The sequence below is a fragment of the Oscarella lobularis genome, chromosome 13, assembly GCF_947507565.1.
Source record: "Oscarella lobularis chromosome 13, ooOscLobu1.1, whole genome shotgun sequence".
Lineage (NCBI taxonomy): Eukaryota > Metazoa > Porifera > Homoscleromorpha > Homosclerophorida > Oscarellidae > Oscarella > Oscarella lobularis.
The window spans coordinates 2,562,597-2,579,319 of NC_089187.1; the positions used below are offsets into that span (position 1 = coordinate 2,562,597).

The following is a 16,723-nucleotide window of genomic DNA, read 5'->3' on the forward strand; positions in this document are numbered from 1 at the left end:
TGCTCTACGGCGCATGCGCGACAGTTGAACTCGCAACGGACGATTTTCCTTCGATACCTCGCCGAGAAACGCTTCCCGATGGACGAAACGGAACGAAAGAGCAAAGTCGAAGCCGGCAAAGCTCAGGTAGCACGTCTCCGCACTCCAAACCGATCGCATCGCGACATTGCGCTTCGCCAGCTTCTAAAATTTCGCAAGAAAAAGGCACGCAAGAAGAAAATCGACACGGGCGAAAGCGAAACGGAGAATTCTTTAAGCGTTCTCACCGCATCGCAAGGACAAAGCGCCAGCGGAGCAACGGGAGGAGGTCCCGGATCTCAAAGAGGCGAATCTCCCTTACCCTTAGATCCCGACGTAAGTATAGTCGAACTAGCACCATAAGAAGCAGCATGCAGCCCTTAATTAATAATCGTGTCCTTAGGAAAACGTTTCGGCTGAAGTAAAGGAGATTTTAGCTCAGCACACTCAAGGCCTTGATACATTAGTAAGACTAATAACGTAGACGGGTTTAAATAGTTATTGAGGTGTTTTCTTATGAGGAATCGGAGCTGAGTCTCGTCTCCGGTTCTCAACTTTCTCCTCCTCCTCCCCCCAAAGTTGTAGCCGGTGGTGACGTCACTGACGGTACTTCCGGGTTGGGGAGTTCGGTTGCGTGGCAAAGTCTTCAAATCGAACAACTTCAAGCCGAATTGGATGACCTGAGAGTCCAGCAAATCGAAATGGTTCGACAAAAAGACGAGGAAATATCCCGGCTACAGAACGAAGTAAAAATAAATAATTAAGATTTTAATTAAGAAATTTTCCCGCCAAGGTGGATCAGCTGAGACATCAACGCGATTCTGCGCAGACAATGGGTATGGAGTTGTCAAGGAAACGAAGCGAGGAACTCGAAGGTGAACTCCACGAAAAGGAAGGCAAAATGCGCGAAATCACAATCAAATTCCAACGTCTCTCGACGGAAAACGAAACACTAGCGCGAGACTCAACAACCCATCAAAACCGTCTCGAAAATCAAATCACGATAATGGAACGTGAACGCGACGAAGCGCGCGCCGAATCGACGGCCCTACGCGACGCTCTAGAATCGCGCTCCAATGAAAATCGTCTCCTAGCTGATAAGATAGCGGAACAGAGATCCGATTTGGAGTCGGCATACGCGGACGAAATTCGTCGCGTACGCGACGAGAATGAGTCGATTCGAACGCAATTTCGCGTCGCTCATGAGGAGGAATTGGAGCGGTTACGGAGTCGTCTTCGCGACGAGAATCCCGTCGCCGCTGTGGAGGAAACGCGCGTGGAAGCGCTCATGACTCAGCATGCAATAGAAGTCAAGGAATTAATACGGAAACATCAGCGCGAAATGGAGGAGATTGAGTCGACACATGTCGTTCAAATGGAGGAATTTAAAGCGGCTCTACAAGCGGATGTGAATTTGAAGGTTCAAGGAACTTATGTCCAATGGGAGGAGAATTTGAATGCGGAGCGGCGTGCGCGCGACGACGTCGTCGCGGCGAATGAACGGCTTGTTGAACGGAATCGCGAGTTGAGTGAATCCGTGCAGAATTTGAGTGGGGATTATGTGGCGATTGCTGAGCGATTGGAGGCGATGGAGAATGAGTTGGTGGCGGAGAGGAAAGTCGTTGGGGCGAAGGAGGAGGCGATAAAAGCGTTGGAGAAAGAGAGAGCAATTGGCGTGGAGATTGAGGAGCGAGTGAGCGAGTTGGAAGCCGAATTGAAGCGAGAACGCGAAGAGAAAATCCAAGTGCTTGAAGATTTGGAAAAGATTGACGTACTTCGGAAGGAATTGACGGAGATAAGGGACGCAAAGTCAATGACTGAGGAGCGAATGAGCGAGTTGGAGGCTGAATTGATGCGAGAACGCGAAGAGAAGGCGACACTTGAAGTAGAAGCGAGTGAAGAGTCGGAAAAAGTCAAAATACTGCAGGCAGAGCTTCATATGAAAGAGAATGAGCGAGTGAGCGAGCTGGATGCAAGAGCGGCGAGTCTCGACGCTGAATTGAAGCGTGAACGCGAAGAGAAGGCGACACTGGAAGTCCAGGTGCGAGAAGAGTCAGAAAAAGTCAAATTATTGGAGACACAGCTTCAGGTAAAAGAGAATGAGATGGAGGAGAGAGGTAAATTGATTACGGAAGAGCGAGTGAGCGATTTGGAAGCCGCATTGAAGCGTGAACGCGAAGAGAGGGCCACGCTGGAAGTCCAAGTACAAGAAGAGTCAGAAAAGGTGAAAATATTGGAGACACAACTTCAAATGAAAGAGAGCGATATGGAGGAAAAAGAGAAAGAGCGAGTGAGCGACTTGGACGCGAGAGCGATGAGCCTGGAAGCCGCATTAAAGCGTGAACGCGAAGAGAAGGCTACGCTGATGCGTGAAGAGTCACAAAAAGTCAAAGTATTAGAGACAGAGCTTCAAGTGAAAGAGAATGAGATGACCGCGATGGTGGAAAGAGAGAAAGAGCGAGTGAGCGACTTGGACGCGAGAGCGATGAGCCTCGAAGCCGCATTGAAGCGTGAACGCGAAGAGAAGACTACGTTGGAAGTCCAGGTGCGAGAAGAGTCAGAAAAAGTCAAAGTATTAGAGACGCAGCTTCAAATAAAAGAGAACGATGTGACGGAGATGGAGGAAAGAGTTCGCGAAGAGACGAAACTGAAGTTGAGTGCCGAGGAAAAAGTCAAAGTCTTGGAGACGGAAGCGGAGTTAAAAAAACGAAACGAATCGTCGAAAAAAATCCCGCGTTTCGAGATGGAAACGAAAGCGGAAATAATCCAAGTCAAAACGGAAACGATGACGCAACTAGAAACGAAAATAATCCGTCTCGAAACAGAGCTACGCGAAGAAAAAGCAAAAAATCATAAATTTCTCGAAGAATCCACGATCGAATCCGACGGCGCCGGATCGGCGACGGCACTCCGCGTCGAAATCGACTCCCTCCACGATCGCCTCGACGAACTCCGTCGCGAAAACGACGCTCTGACGCGACGCGACGCCGTCGCGGACGAAGCGGTCGACGAATTAAAACGCACATTCGGACGCGAGATTTTGACGTTGCAGCGCGAACGCGACGCGCTGAAGGATCGTCTCGCCCGTCAGGAGGAGACAAGTCGAACATTCGCTTCGGTGATCGTCGAAAAAGAGCGTCTTGAGAAAGCGTTAGGCGACTATCGCGCTCAATTGAGCGCTAAGCAGCGAGAGCGCGAGGATCTCGAGGGCGATTTAGCGCGTGAGAAAGCAGCGCTTGAAGTGCAGTTAATTGAGAAGGAACGGCTTGAACAGCTGATTCGTTCCAAGGAGGATTTAGAGAGGGATCTTGTTGGACAAAAGGCGACGTTGGAGACGAATTTGGAGGAGATTCAGAATCGTCTCAAAGCGAAAGGCGACGAATTGGTCGTCTATGAGAGATCCTTGTCGGAGAAGACGTCGGAGATGGAACGGCGCGAGGAGGAGATGCGCGAGGCGTGCGAGCGCGATATCGCCGACGCGGAGAAGCGGCACGCTGCGAAGGAAGCCGTCGAATTGGAGTCGTTGTCCCAACGGCATCGCGTGGAGTTGGAGGCGATTGCGAGCGAGAATCAACGCCGGGTTGATGATCTCGAGGAGGAGCATGAACGAAAGGTACCTCCGTTTGATTAGGAGTGAGATATGAAAAAGGTCGTGGGAACGGTTTGCTGCATGCGAAGCGGATGTGCGAAAGATCCGGTGTTCTCGCTTGAATAAACGTCAATGTATATAAAACGTGTGTTTGTGGCTTCGCCGACGGGAGAAGAGCGCGAGAACACCGGATCCTGTACGTCCAGCCTCCAATCCCTTAGAGGTTTCCGTATATATAAGGCTTTGATAGGTAGAGAACGAAGTGTCCGTCTTCTTAGGAAATCGTAGAGCCGTCTTTAGAAATATTTTCCTTTTTAAGTACCCCTCTGTAGAGGAGTTGCTATAGAAAAAAAGGTCAGTTTTTACATAGGAATCGATTGAAAAACGATATATATAATTAGACAAAGCGTCCGGTTTTGAGAGACGTTCTGTCCTCTCTAAAATTGTCTTCGTTTTCGTACCGACCCTTAGAGCTAAAGCCAGTACTTTGAGAAGAGTTACTATAGGAAAAAAGGAATCATAACTCCATAGTACATAATTTTGGTACGTAGAGATACGATAGACTCTCTAGAATTGTCTATTTTTTCGTACTGACCCTTAGAGCTTTGAGAAGAGTTACTATAGAATAAAAGTCAATTTCTTCGTTTTTTAGATCGAGGAATTGAAGAAGGATATTCGCAGTCAATTGGAGACGAAGAAACGTCAGGAAATCGCGACCGTTCGCGAAGTCCACGAACGCGAACAGGCTCGCGCCGTCGACGCGGCGCTCGTCGAACAGCGACGCGAACACGAGCTCGCCGTCGAGGCGGCACTGGGCAGACAGCGACGCGAACACGAGATCGTCGTCGACGCGCTGCGACGCGACGCGCAGGACGAACTACGACGAAAAATGGAGAAATACGCGTCGGATTTGGCGCGGGCTCATCAAATGGAAATCGATCTTTTAGGGCAGGGGCACGACGAGGATCAAACGCAGCAGTTGGAGCTCTTACGTAGTCAGTGTGACGATCGTATAAAGGAGTTTAGGAGTGAGTATGAGACTCAGATTGATGAGATGAGGAGGAGACACGTAACGGAAGTCGAGGAATTAAAGAGGGACCACGAGACGAATCTAGAGACTCTGACTCATCAGTTGAAGACGGAATACGAGGCGGAAGTCATGGAGTTAAGGAGAGAACACGAGACGAATCTAGAGACTTTGAAGACTGAAGACGCGACTGAAGTCGAGAATCAGGCGAAAAAATTAAAGAGGGATCACGAGATGAGTCTAGAGACTCTGACGCAGGAGTTCCAGCATCAAATGAACGATTTAAAGGCACAACACGCGACTGAAGTCGAGAATCGGGCGAAAGAATTAAAGAGGGATCACGAGATGAATCTAGAGACTCTGACGCAGGAATTTGAACAGCAGATAAACGATTTAAAGAGAGAACACGCAATGGAAGTCGAGAATCAGACGAGAGAATTAAAGAGGGACCATGAAATGAGTCTAGAGACTCTGTCACAGCAGTTTGAAGACCAGATAAACGATTTAAAGAGAGAACACGCAGCGGAAGTCGAGAATCAGACGAAAGAATTGAAGAGAGACCATGAAATGAGTCTAGAGACTCTGACGCAGGAGTTTGAACACCAGATGAACGATTTAAAAGCAGAACACGCGACAGAAGTCGAGAATCAGACGAGAGAATTAAAGAGGGACCACGAAATGAGTCTAGAGACTCTGACACAAGAGTTCAAGCTTCAGATGAACGATTTAAGGCGAGAACACGCGATAGAAATCGAGAAAAGGACGGAGCAGTTGGAATCTCTCAAGTCTCGTATTGACGAATTAAAAGGCGAGCGTTCGACGGAAGTCGACGACGTGGCGAAACGATACGACGATCGCGTGGAAGCGCTGAGAACGGACTACGAATTTCAGCTCGACGAGACGGAGAAACGGCACGCGACGGAGTTGGAGGAATTGCGACGACAATGGGACGAAGAACGAAGCAAGGAACGCGAAGGATTTCGCGTGGAATTAGAAAAAATATCGCAATCGCGTGACGAGGAAATGGAGAATCTTCGGCGTGCTTTGCTCGACGAGAAACGCGTCGCTTTGGACGAATTGAACGACGATTTAGAGGCGCGCGCTCGCGACGTCGAACGACTTCGAAACGAGGCCGAAACGACGGAGCGTTCTCTCGTCGCTGATTGGAAGAACGAGGTACGTGAATTGGAAGCGAAACACGAGGTCGTTTTGAGCGAATTACGCGCTGACGGCGTCGCGGAGTTAGTCCGCTTGAAGGATCAACACGCGCAGGAAATTCAGGAGGCGATTAATGAAGCGGAGATGCGGTACATGGAGCGGGAGTTAGACGGGGACGCGCGTTTTGTGGAATTGAAGGACGAGTACGAAGCGAGGGAGAAGAGATATCGGTTGGAGTTGGTTGAATTGGAGTCGAGATTGCGGGATGAGTTCGCTAAGGAGCGCGCCGACGTGACGGCGGCGTGGAAGGAGGAGCATTCGAAGCGCGTGAGAGAGATACAGGCGCGAGATCGAGACGAATTGGATCGCGTGAAAGATCAGGTAAGAATAGTTAGAAATCTAGTGAGGGTCCCTTTTTGAAAACCTACCCTATGTCATGGTTTTTTATTTACGTTTGACGCTGGTGACGGCTCCTTAATTCTTATTGTCTAACTTTCTTTTTTGACGTACCCTATCCCTGTATTTTGTAGTTTTTCCTTTTCCGTTTGAACCTAACGTCTCAACAGATAATCTTTTTTTATCTGGGAGTCCTATCTCCCCTTTACATACGTGTTTTATATGAGGGAGGGCTTTGTAGGCTTTCCTGTGGTAGCAGGACAATTATCTTACTTTTTTTTTCTAAGGCTGCTTGCGATCGGGATGAATTTGAGAAAGCCAAAGCCAATTTGGTCGACGTTCATCTGCGCGAGCTGAGGATCATGCGAGAGGAGAATGAGCGCGTGAGACTCGAGGCAAACGGGCTCATTGCGCGCTCTCTCGTCGAAATAACGACGCGCCACGCGTTGGAAGAAGAGACGGCGAGATTTCGTCACGTCGAAGAGATGGACGATCTTCGAAAGAAGCGGAAGGAACTCGAGCGGCAATTCGACATTTTACGCGCGGAAAAAGACGACGAAATGCGTCGTCGAATAGAGGAGAATTCGACTCGACTAGCCGAAGAACACATGAAGAAATTCCGCGAAATGACGAATAAACTCGTCGCTGAACAGGAGAACGAATTGGAGAGCGTGAGACGAGAAAATGAAGCGAAACTAGAGGAGGAGAGGAATCGTTTTGCTCGTTCTCTGGAGGAGGAAAACCTTCGACATCAAAGCGAATTAGACGAGGAAATGGGTCGACTTCAGAAGGAATTAGACGACGCTCTCGACGCGGAGAAATCGGCAAGCGAAAAGCGAATCGAGGAAATGGAAAGGGAGAAAAGCGAGCTTGAAGAGACTCACGCTCTCGACGTGGCGAGTCTGCGAGACCAATGGGAAAACGAGAAATCGGTCTCAATAGAAAATCTCATAGCAGAACACAAGCGGAAACTCGCAGACGGTATGAGCGATTTTGAGAAGCAAATCGAAGAGGCGAAAGCGAGGCGAGACGAGATGCTTGAGGCGCAAGTTCGCCGTCTTGAGGAGACGGGTTCGACGCAAATCGCCGACGTCGAGAAGCGTCTTCGCGCTCAAATCGTCGCCCTGGAAACGGAGATTGAGTCGCGAGACGCTGCCGCGCTCGTCGCCGAAGCGCGTCGCGATGAGGAACGCTTCGCCGTCGAAGCGACGCAACGAAAAGAAATGGAGGAACTTGAGGGTGAGTTGAGACGTCAGATACGAGAAGGTGATGAGCGTCTCGACGCGGCGACGCGGACGAATGCGCGGCTTCAGGCGAGATTAAGCGCGGCGCTCGACGAGAGAAAGACAACGGATGACATGCTGGGAGAACGCGAGCGTAAGCTGAACGAAAGCGCGGCGCACTACGAGAGAATCGTACGAAGTAAAGACGGCGAAATCGAAGCGTTGGAGAACACGGTCGTAATTCAACGAACCGAGTCGGAAAAAGCGTTGGGGTACGTCGATCGGCTCTTGACGGCGTTGCGAGATCTCGTCGGCGTTGTTGGCGCCGTCGAGGAAGCGGTGACGAAACCGGTGCCGTCGACGGCGGCGGAAACGCCGACGACGTCGCTTCAGACGGACGAAGGCGTGTGCGACACGTCGCGACTCAGTTTGACCGACACGATGCTCGCTTCGACGTTTTTCGAAACGAGTCGGTCCGCCGTTGCCATGGCAACGACGGCGAACGACGATGAGGACGAAGACGAGGAGGAGGAAGAGGAGGAGGACTTAGACGCTCTTGTTCAAGGTCGCGTCGTCGAGGCGAACGACGTCGGCGCGCGTCTTGGCGACGCCGTCGGACGGCTCGTCGACATGCTCGCCGTCGTTCAGACGCGTTTGAAGGAGGCGAACGAGCGCGTGATCGCCGAGGGAGCGGAGAAAGTGACGATGATGACGAAGCATACGGAGGAGTTGCAGCGATTGGCGGAAGAACGCGAGGATCTGCTACGACAGCTACGCGATTTGGATGAGGATCGCGACGCTGTGGATGTGGAGCGCGTGAAGCGAGAAGCGGCGGAGGCGCGGGTTCGAGAATTGGACGAAGCGCAGTGCGAACTCGTAGGGAAAGTGGAGGACGTTTTGGACGAGATCAAAGCGGCGGGCGTCGACGAATTGAAAGCGGAATTGGAGACGGAACGCGCGACGAGAGTTCGTCTGAGCGACGAGCTCGAAACGATGCGACAACGAGAGGAGACGGTCGATTCAAGTGTCGTCGAGTTGGACGAATTAAAAAGTCAAATGGCGGACCTTCAGGAACGCTTTGTCGTCGTCGAAACGAGTCTCGTCGACGTGCGACGCGAGAAGGAGAACGTCGAAGAGGAAAGGGAGCGACTGAGAGCCGAGGTGACGGAGCTTCAACGTCGTTTAGACGACGAGGAAGAGACGGACGTTCTCCGAAACGAATTGGCGCGGGAGCGAGAGGAAAACGCGCGCCAAACGTCGACAATCGAGCAATTAAAAACAGACATAGCCGTTCTCGAAGAGCGTTTAGAAGACGGGGAACTAGAGAGGGAATTAACGAAAGAAACGTCCGAAATTGAAACGAAGCTCGGCGTTCTTCAACGCGAGAAAGACGAGCGAGAACGCGAGCTTCTTCGCGTCGTCGCCGACTACGAAAATCACGTGAAACAGCGCGACGATTTCGTCCGCGATTTGGAGACGCAACTTGAGTCGAGCGAGAACGCCGCGTCGCGCGTCACCGACGCTCTGGAGAGCGCCAAGGAAGAGCTCGTCTTGACGCAACGCCAATTAGGCGAAACGGAGACGGAATGCTCGGATTTGGAGTGTCGATCGACGGAGATGGAGGATCGATTGCGACGCTGGGCGGCGACGGAGATGGTCTATCAGCGTCAAATTGCCGCGCTGACGGAAGAGCGTGCGTCGGAGCGACGTTTTTCCGCGTATAGGCGCGTTGTTTTGGAGATTGTTGGTGGCGAGGCGGCGGAGGGGGATGAGCTCGAAGCGCTTCGTACGACGTTTGCGGCGAAGGAGACGATGATTGACGAGTTAAGGCGTCGACTTCGTGCGAGTGAGGAGACGATGAAAGAGCGCGATCGTTTCGTTGCTGAAATGGAGGAACGTTTCGTCGGATATAAGCGAAAGTTGGCCGTTTTGTTAGGCGATGTTGACGGTGAAGGCGATGCGGATGCATTGGAGGCGTTGCGCGGCGTTTTGGCGTCGAAACAGCGCGTTATCGCCGAGCTGCAGAGTCGTGTGAATCAGGTTATCGGCGTTTCGCAGGCGAGAGGTCGGGAGGTGAAGGAGGCGCGGGAAGAGGTCGAGCAGCTTCGAGTCAAATTGGAGAGAAGTCACGGGGAGTTAAAAAAGGCCCAGCAGTATCAAGTCGAATTGGAGAGAAGCCGCGAGGAATTAAATCAACTTAGAGAGAAGATAGAACAGCAAAATGAAGGTACGAAACAAGATAATAAATAAATAAATAAATAAATAAATATACGTATATATGAACATGTACTTATTTTTAAGATCTTGTTGATGGTGACGTTGATGATGATGATGACGTCAACGGCGATGACGGCGACGCGGTTGAACGGCTGGCGGCGGAAGTTTCGCGATGCGTCGAACTGGATCGAGGATTGGTCGACTTGCTCAATACGGAACTTGGCGACGAGCGGGAAACGACGTCACGTGATGGATCGAGTCTCGAAATGTCGGCGGAGAGAGACGGCGAAGATATGGGATTAGCCGTCGAGGTGAGAAAAGGATCCGCGCGTGCGTAATTAATACTATTTTTTATTATTATTTTATTTCTAGGAGATGGCGCGGAATGTTCATTCGGCGGCGATGGAAGTCAAAGCGTTGTCGGAAGATCTTCAACTCCGGTCGAGAATGTGATCTTTTATTTTTTTCGAGGGGTTATCTTTGTCTAAGTTTACGCGTTGATTCGCGCAGAAATGGTGCCGTTGCCGGCGTCGGAGAGCCGTTTGATGCCGACGACAATTCCGCCGCCGACCTTGAAGATCGAATACGAAGAATTTATAATCTACTCAAAACCGTTCAGACAGAAGCCTATGAAAATGTAAGAAAAAAATCAAATGAGAGTATAAATATTTATTGTGTTATTAGACGTCTCAAATTATTGGGAAACTGCGATCTCTTGCTTCTCGACAAGGCGACAGTTCTCACTGTAAGACACTCAGAAGAGAAATAAACCTAAAGGCGATTTTTTTCTTAAGCTGATGGAGGTTTAGTGGAAATTCTACGCAAGGCGGTCCAAGCGGATCGTTCCCAGTCTTCCCAGCAGCTCGTCGAATTGCGCGCGGCGCTCGAAGCGATGAACGCGTCGCTCGCCGACGAAACGAAGCGCGCCGAGGGCGTGCGACGCGCCTACGCCGACGCACAGGCAAAAGTCGGCGAATTAGAAGAGAAACTACGCGAGGAACGTGCGCGACTCCGCGCCGAAGAACTCCGCGAAGTGGAGCTGAAAAACGCGATCGCCGACACGACGCGCGAGCTCCAACGAGCGAAAGAACATCTCGAGTCGAAGCAGAAGATTTCGAATCGACTCGAAGCGGCGTTGACGGAGGAACAGGCGCGAGTTGACGGCCTTGAACGGGATCTTGTCTCTGAGAGGGATCGACGGCGGAAAACGGCGGAAGCGTTGGAACGCGAATGCGCGACGGTGACGCAGTTGAATTCGCTGCTTGAGTCGGAACGCGCGGCGAAGAATGTCGTCGAGGCGCGGCTGCGATCGCAGCGCGCGCAAGTCGATGAGTGGAGCACGCAGTTGGAGTCTGGTCGTGCGACTATCGGGTCTCTTGAGTCGGCGTTGCAGACGACGCGGCGCGACGCTGACGCGGAGACGCGCGCGCGACGAATTTTGGAGAAAGAGAAGGCGGACTTGGAGTCGGCCTTGGGCGAGATGGAGCGACGCGTCGTCGCGGCGGAGCGGAGTCGCGACGAGAGTCGAGTGAAGAGTCGGAGAAAATTGGCGGCGATGGAGCGCGTGGAAGAAGAACGGGCGCGCGAGCGAGAAGCGGAGATGGCGAGGGAATTGGAAAGAGCGGCGGAACGCGAACGAGAAAAACTCCGCGAAGGTGAGCTCGAAGCGGCGCGTGAATCGCAGCGCGACGCCGAACGACGACGCGAACGCGAGCGAGAGAAGGAACGCGAGACGGAGCGGAAGCGCGAGGCGGAAGCGCGTCGCGAGTGGCGTCGTCGCGAGACGGAATTAAAGCGGCGGATCGCTGAATTAGAACGACGATTAATAGCGCCGCCGACTATGGATGAAAATACGCGGCAACTTCTCGTGGATATGCGGTCGAATATAGAGAAATTAACGAAGGAAAAGAGCGAGTTGTATCGCCAATTAGTTACTCTTGAAGAGGCGGCGAATGCTTATCGTCGACGCGACAGAGAACTAGCCGAAGTAAGATACATTAGAGATATCGTTTCCTAACTAAAGAGAGCTCTCTTTCTCTCTAAGGCGGCGTCTATGCAAGACAGAGTAACCGAACTCGAAACGGCGTTGAGTCTACGAAGCGAAGAAGTCGAGAAACTTCGGAAGAAAACGACGAACGAGGTCCTAAAAAGCGTATTTCTCTCGCTAATTCGATTTTTTTCTCTATAGGCGCGTTGCTTTTATGATTTCTTTGTTCGCACCGAAGGCCTGCGACGCGCTTTGGTCTACCAAAAACGTTTTCTTCTCGTTCGTTTGAGCGGATTTCAAGACTGCGAAAAAGCGGCTCTCGCTCTCTTATCGACCATGGGTGCCGTCGACGTCGATGACGGCACGCGTTTCTCGCGTCGTCGTTCGGCGCGACGACGATTTCGATCGGCGATTCTCGTCGTCGTGGCGATTTTTCGTTTGCGACGGCAAGCGGCGAAATGGTGCCGTCACGGGTATCCGCCCATGCGTGCCGTCGTACGAAAGCATCCCACTTATCGACCCGGAAAAGGGCGTTATTTTCTTGACGATCACGTGATGTATAAATCGACGACGAGAGACGAGAGACGTTTTTATTGAGGAGAAGAGGCGGTGGCGATAATTAAAATTATGTATATTGTATTGCGCGCGCACATGTTCGATGTACTGTGTTTTAAATAATTGATTATCTGACTATATGTACGCTGGATGCGTTTCTTTGTAGAAAATGATGATGAAATCGTTCGACAGCAATTATACGTCAATTTTCAAGGTAAATAATAATAATATAAATGTTTAATAAATCAATCTCTGAATCAGTGTGTCTAACATACGGGACACGTCAATTTCAAGCAAAAAGGTGCACGCGGTGTTTCGGTGTAGATAGCGGCCTTTTCTCACTGTTCTACTTTCAGCAGGACGGTGCGAATGACGATGCCTACGTGTCCTGTCAGATTCAACTTGCACGCGAACGCCGTTTCCTCGTTCGGCGTCAAACTCGCCTCGGGAACGAAAAGAACCTTCCACACGGCATCGGCATCTCTCCACAGGCAAGCGCTACTCTGAAACGACCTCGAATAGTCGATCGTTCCATTGCACGCGTCCCGAATGGGAACTTGGTAATTGGAATCATTTGCGATCACGTGCCAGCTAAGAGCGTCGTCCCCCGCCGCCGCAGCGGCCGCCGCAGACCCATATTGCACGCCGCACGCCGCGCTGACACCTCGTCGATCGTCGTTCCACGCGAAACGAAGATCGGCGCGCGTAAAAACGCTCGTTTCGTTCTTCGTAAGAAAACGCGTGGGCGCGGTCGGATTGACGACGTCGACGACGACGACGTCGGCGTCGCGAACGTACGAATCGTCGTTCATAGTCGTCACGGCGAAAAAACACGTGAAATTGTATAAACCCGTCCTCGTAAATTTATCGCGTCGAAGGGTCATGATTGAAGACGTGGGCGTGGTCGATGCTATGCAGGCCGCCGATTGAGGCGATTGCGTGCATAGCGGTAACGTTTTGCGTTCGAATTCGTCTAAATTGTGACCCTTGTTCTTAACGATCCCTTCCACCCAATTGTAGTGTAGTAGGAATCTCGTGTATTTGTGAAAGTTTTGAGCCTGTGACGTTAGTTTGCATTCCACTGCGATTTCTCCCTCGGATAGAATCCTCCTTTGGGGGACTCTTACGAAGTCTTGAGACGCTAGAGCGTACATATAAATAATAATACTGTACTAAAAAATCATAGTATTAGTCGGAGAAAATGTTTACTACATTTGATAATATGAAAGTAAAATCCGAGAAGGATTAACGTTGCAAAAGTCCTCCTCCAATGCACGATCCCAGACATGAACAGACAAGCGAAACTCGTATATTTGCCTCGTTCACTTTCTTATCTGCGTATAAGTAACAACGGATTGAAATTGAAACTTGGATATCTTATGACTCCCGCTTCTCGTTTTTTTCCTTACGATATACTAAAGAGTTCCGTAAGTTTTCCCGTTAGCACGGTAAATTGCGTCCAATTTGAAATCTCTCCGAGTCCACACGTTTCAACGCGCGACACCTCTTCGTATCGTACCCCCCGCGATTAGGAGAGATAACGTTAGCACGAATACAATGAATAGTGAAAAGGTTTAGTATAGACCCCGTAGTTCCCACTTAGGAGCCGCTAGATCGTCCAACGTGCTTCCACCCCCCTTTTCATTTAATTCCCCGTGATCTCGCACTCGGAGTGCGATAGTCGAGATAGCGGAATCGCTCCTACGCGACGGCTTTCGCAGAATCTAGCAACGTTGCTATCGAAAGCGAAATAGTAGTCCAATAGGATTTCATAGGTACTACACTGACTCTACCACATGAATCGTTGAAGCTGTTCGGGCTCGTGAGCCCACACAAACGGTCTAAATAGAAAAAGACTGAAAACGATTGCGTTCACGACGACATAGAGGAGAAATTCGACCCAGAGAATCGCTCCGAAACTCGATCGTCCTAAATGCAATCGTAGCAACATATACGGCACGACGAAGTATCGGAATTCGACGAGACGTTGCGGCACGATGCAGAGAGCCGTACAGAGAAGGAATCCCAGTTGCCATAGCAAAGCGCCGACGCGAGATTTGGCTCCGACTTGCTCCTCGTTCGCTCGCACGTGAAGGAGAAGCGCGGCGATGGGATAGACGGGAATCCACGCGTATTTCATTAGGCGATTTTGCGCGAAGAATTTTCGCCATATGTAGAAGGTAAAATGACGATTATCGTCGCGCAGATAGGGATGAATGATGGTGTAGTTTTTTATGATGAGAAAGAGGACGGAGACGATGAGGGGTATAAGGAGAATGAGTCGTATGCCGAGACGAAGAATTCGTCCAATCGACGTTCTAAGATTTGACGGATTCACGAAATGAGGTAAGCCCATTGCGAGAACGAAGACGTAGAAGTAGAGCATCTGCATGAGATGGAACGAGGCCACGTGACTCGTACGATCGCCCACGACGATTCCTCCGTTCCAATAGAGAAATATCGCGAAGAGATAGACGACGATTCCGTACGGCAACGCGAACCAAAATACGCGACGTAGCCCCGTAATTGTCGCCGTTGCCATAGCAATTAAAAAATCGAAATCCGATTTTTTGTCGTCTTTTTGTTTTTTCTCGGCGACGACTTCCGCGTCGCGTAGAACGGCGACGGCGAGCGAGAATCCCACCCAGATGATATTCGTTTGTCGGCACGTGACTGCGAGCGCGCCGACGAAGGCGCTCGACCAATTGCGTCCCTTTAGGGCGAGCAAATACGTTAATAGAACGAAAAACGTCGACGCGACGTCCGTGTAGTAAAGAAACGCGTAGAAATAGAAAAGCGGGAAGAAACCCAGTAGAATAACAGCCACGCGATCGTTGCCATAGAGATACGAATGAATTTTGTATAGGAGATAAAGAGTTGCGATCCAGAAGAGGAGACTATGCAATCGAAGGGAAAGAGTCGTGCAGAGAGGAGTGGGCGTGGTTCCCAGCATCGCTGCGACGGGTTCGAGTACGACGATCGACGCGACGTACAGTCCCGGAAGTGTCGTCAGCTTGGGATCCCAGTAGGTGAAGTTGCGCGCGCAGTATCGTTGCGCTTGGGGCACGTGGAAGATTTCGTCCATGTACGGCGTTTGTTGGATCGTCGAGACGGCGACGAAGAGGCCGCACGTCAGCGCGAGGGATCCGACTAGCAGCGACGACGTTGCTAACGCGAAAGGTGAGCTCATTTTCGAGAGGGAAGAGATTCGCTTCGAAGTCGTTATTGTTACGGCGTTTGTACGAATTTACGATGGGGTCCCCTAACGAGCAAGCAGCAACGTGAAGGAGTTGTCTGCTATTAGTCCTTTACTTAAACAGTTTCGTAGAGCTCGCGAAGTTTCGAGAAGACTCTGCTATTATTTAAATTCGTGTGCCGTAACTTTCTAGCTAAGGGATTAGCGCGCGCGAATTTAAACCGTTGCGAAACTTTGCAAACCGCATGCTGCGAAAGGAGCCGAATTTCGACGTCGTTCTCCAACGCCAATGCGTTTCTAAGCGTTCCTTTTGCTTTTTAGCGCCAATATGCTGTTCAGCGACGTTTGAACGTCGCAATCGAGAACGAAACTCGCTGAAAAATGCTTCCGCTTCAAGGCGCAGCGAAGGAGAGCGCATTTTTAAACACGTAAGAGACGTTTCTTCGTTGGGAGACTGCTCTACCGGTGATTTCGCGTCTTATTATAGGGGGCCCCTTAGGATCAAGTCCACGTGATCATCGATCTCTCCACGGAGTGTGTCCAACTCGAGCCAGGTATATCTGTTTTATTTCTCCTCTTCAATTGTTTTTCCCCAATCCGCGACGAAACGATTCCCTATCCCAGCGCGTGTCGCGAAGCCCCCTGTTCCCTCTGTTATTAGATTTTTCTTCGACGCGATCGCGCTGCACGGAGAGCTCTCGGTGGATAAGCTGAGGCTCGAAAACGGCGGCTCAGCAAACGAAGAGAAGAAACTTTTTTTGCACGTTTTACTGCATGCGTAGAGTAGTTGCATGGTTTTTGCTCTTGATCTCCAGGGTATGGAGACAAGAGCACGCACTTAGCTTAGGGATCGGCGCGCACGCGACGTGGAAATGGCGTACTATATAGTACGTCATTTTGCGTCGCGTGCCGCTTCCGGTCAAAAAAGTAGGAGAAAATATGCTCAAATTTTTATTGGTAATATCCCGTATGTAGAAAATAAAAAATTTAAAAGTCCTCTCTCGTCTCTCCTTCCTCCTCCTCCTCCTCCTCCTCCTTGGTCTTCCTTGGTTGATCCTGCGCTGCCGCTTGACCTCCTGGCCAAGCGGTGAGACTGAGACTGCAGTCCCCACAGTGAACTTTAACCCAAGTCCACAGGGGGTAGGCACATTATCCTCCAGCCTCCAAGGAGCGAGACTTTAACCCAAGTCCCCAGGGGAGAGCACATTAGCCTCCAGCCCACAAGGAGGGAGACTTTAACCCAAGTCACCAGGGGGACAGCTGATTAACCTCCGGCTGCCAGGGAGGGAGACTTTAACCCAAGTCCCCAGGGTGATGTCTTCGTCTACTTCCTCTTCTTTCTGCATCTAAAAATCGT

At 50.8% G+C, this 16,723-nt stretch overlaps 2 protein-coding genes and 1 long non-coding RNA gene across 7 annotated transcripts; 2 read left to right on the top strand and 1 right to left on the bottom strand.

Moving 5' to 3' along the window:
* Window positions 1-14: 14 nt before the first annotated feature.
* Window positions 15-12,368, top strand: LOC136194370 (golgin subfamily A member 4-like). Its single transcript, XM_065983461.1, has 14 exons — window positions 15-126; window positions 181-354; window positions 422-484; window positions 540-764; window positions 812-3,631; window positions 4,260-6,173; window positions 6,476-9,638; window positions 9,713-9,939; window positions 10,001-10,077; window positions 10,139-10,265; window positions 10,313-10,373; window positions 10,423-11,615; window positions 11,673-11,768; window positions 11,817-12,368. Exons 1-14 carry the CDS (start codon window positions 79-81, stop codon window positions 12,210-12,212), a joined length of 10,584 nt encoding a protein of 3,527 aa, XP_065839533.1. The 5' UTR covers window positions 15-78; the 3' UTR covers window positions 12,213-12,368.
* Window positions 12,369-12,428: 60 nt separating this feature from the next.
* LOC136194382 (dol-P-Glc:Glc(2)Man(9)GlcNAc(2)-PP-Dol alpha-1,2-glucosyltransferase-like) lies at window positions 12,429-15,391 on the bottom strand. The gene is made up of 2 exons (XM_065983476.1): window positions 13,383-15,391; window positions 12,429-13,311 (listed from the first exon to the last, which is right to left on the bottom strand). Exon 1 carries the CDS (start codon window positions 15,358-15,360, stop codon window positions 13,960-13,962), a length of 1,401 nt encoding a protein of 466 aa, XP_065839548.1. The 5' UTR covers window positions 15,361-15,391; the 3' UTR covers window positions 12,429-13,311; window positions 13,383-13,959.
* LOC136194387 (uncharacterized) lies at window positions 12,531-16,357 on the top strand. Of its 5 annotated transcripts, XR_010671628.1 has the most exons (7): window positions 12,531-12,661; window positions 13,946-14,350; window positions 14,399-14,516; window positions 15,037-15,140; window positions 15,197-15,350; window positions 15,688-15,794; window positions 15,854-16,357. It is a non-coding gene; the product is annotated as an uncharacterized lncRNA (long non-coding RNA). The 5 variants fall into 5 exon arrangements; XR_010671629.1 differs by having other exon boundaries at window positions 12,531-12,730; window positions 15,037-15,350; XR_010671627.1 differs by having other exon boundaries at window positions 15,037-15,350.
* The last annotated feature ends 366 nt before the right edge of the window (window positions 16,358-16,723 follow it).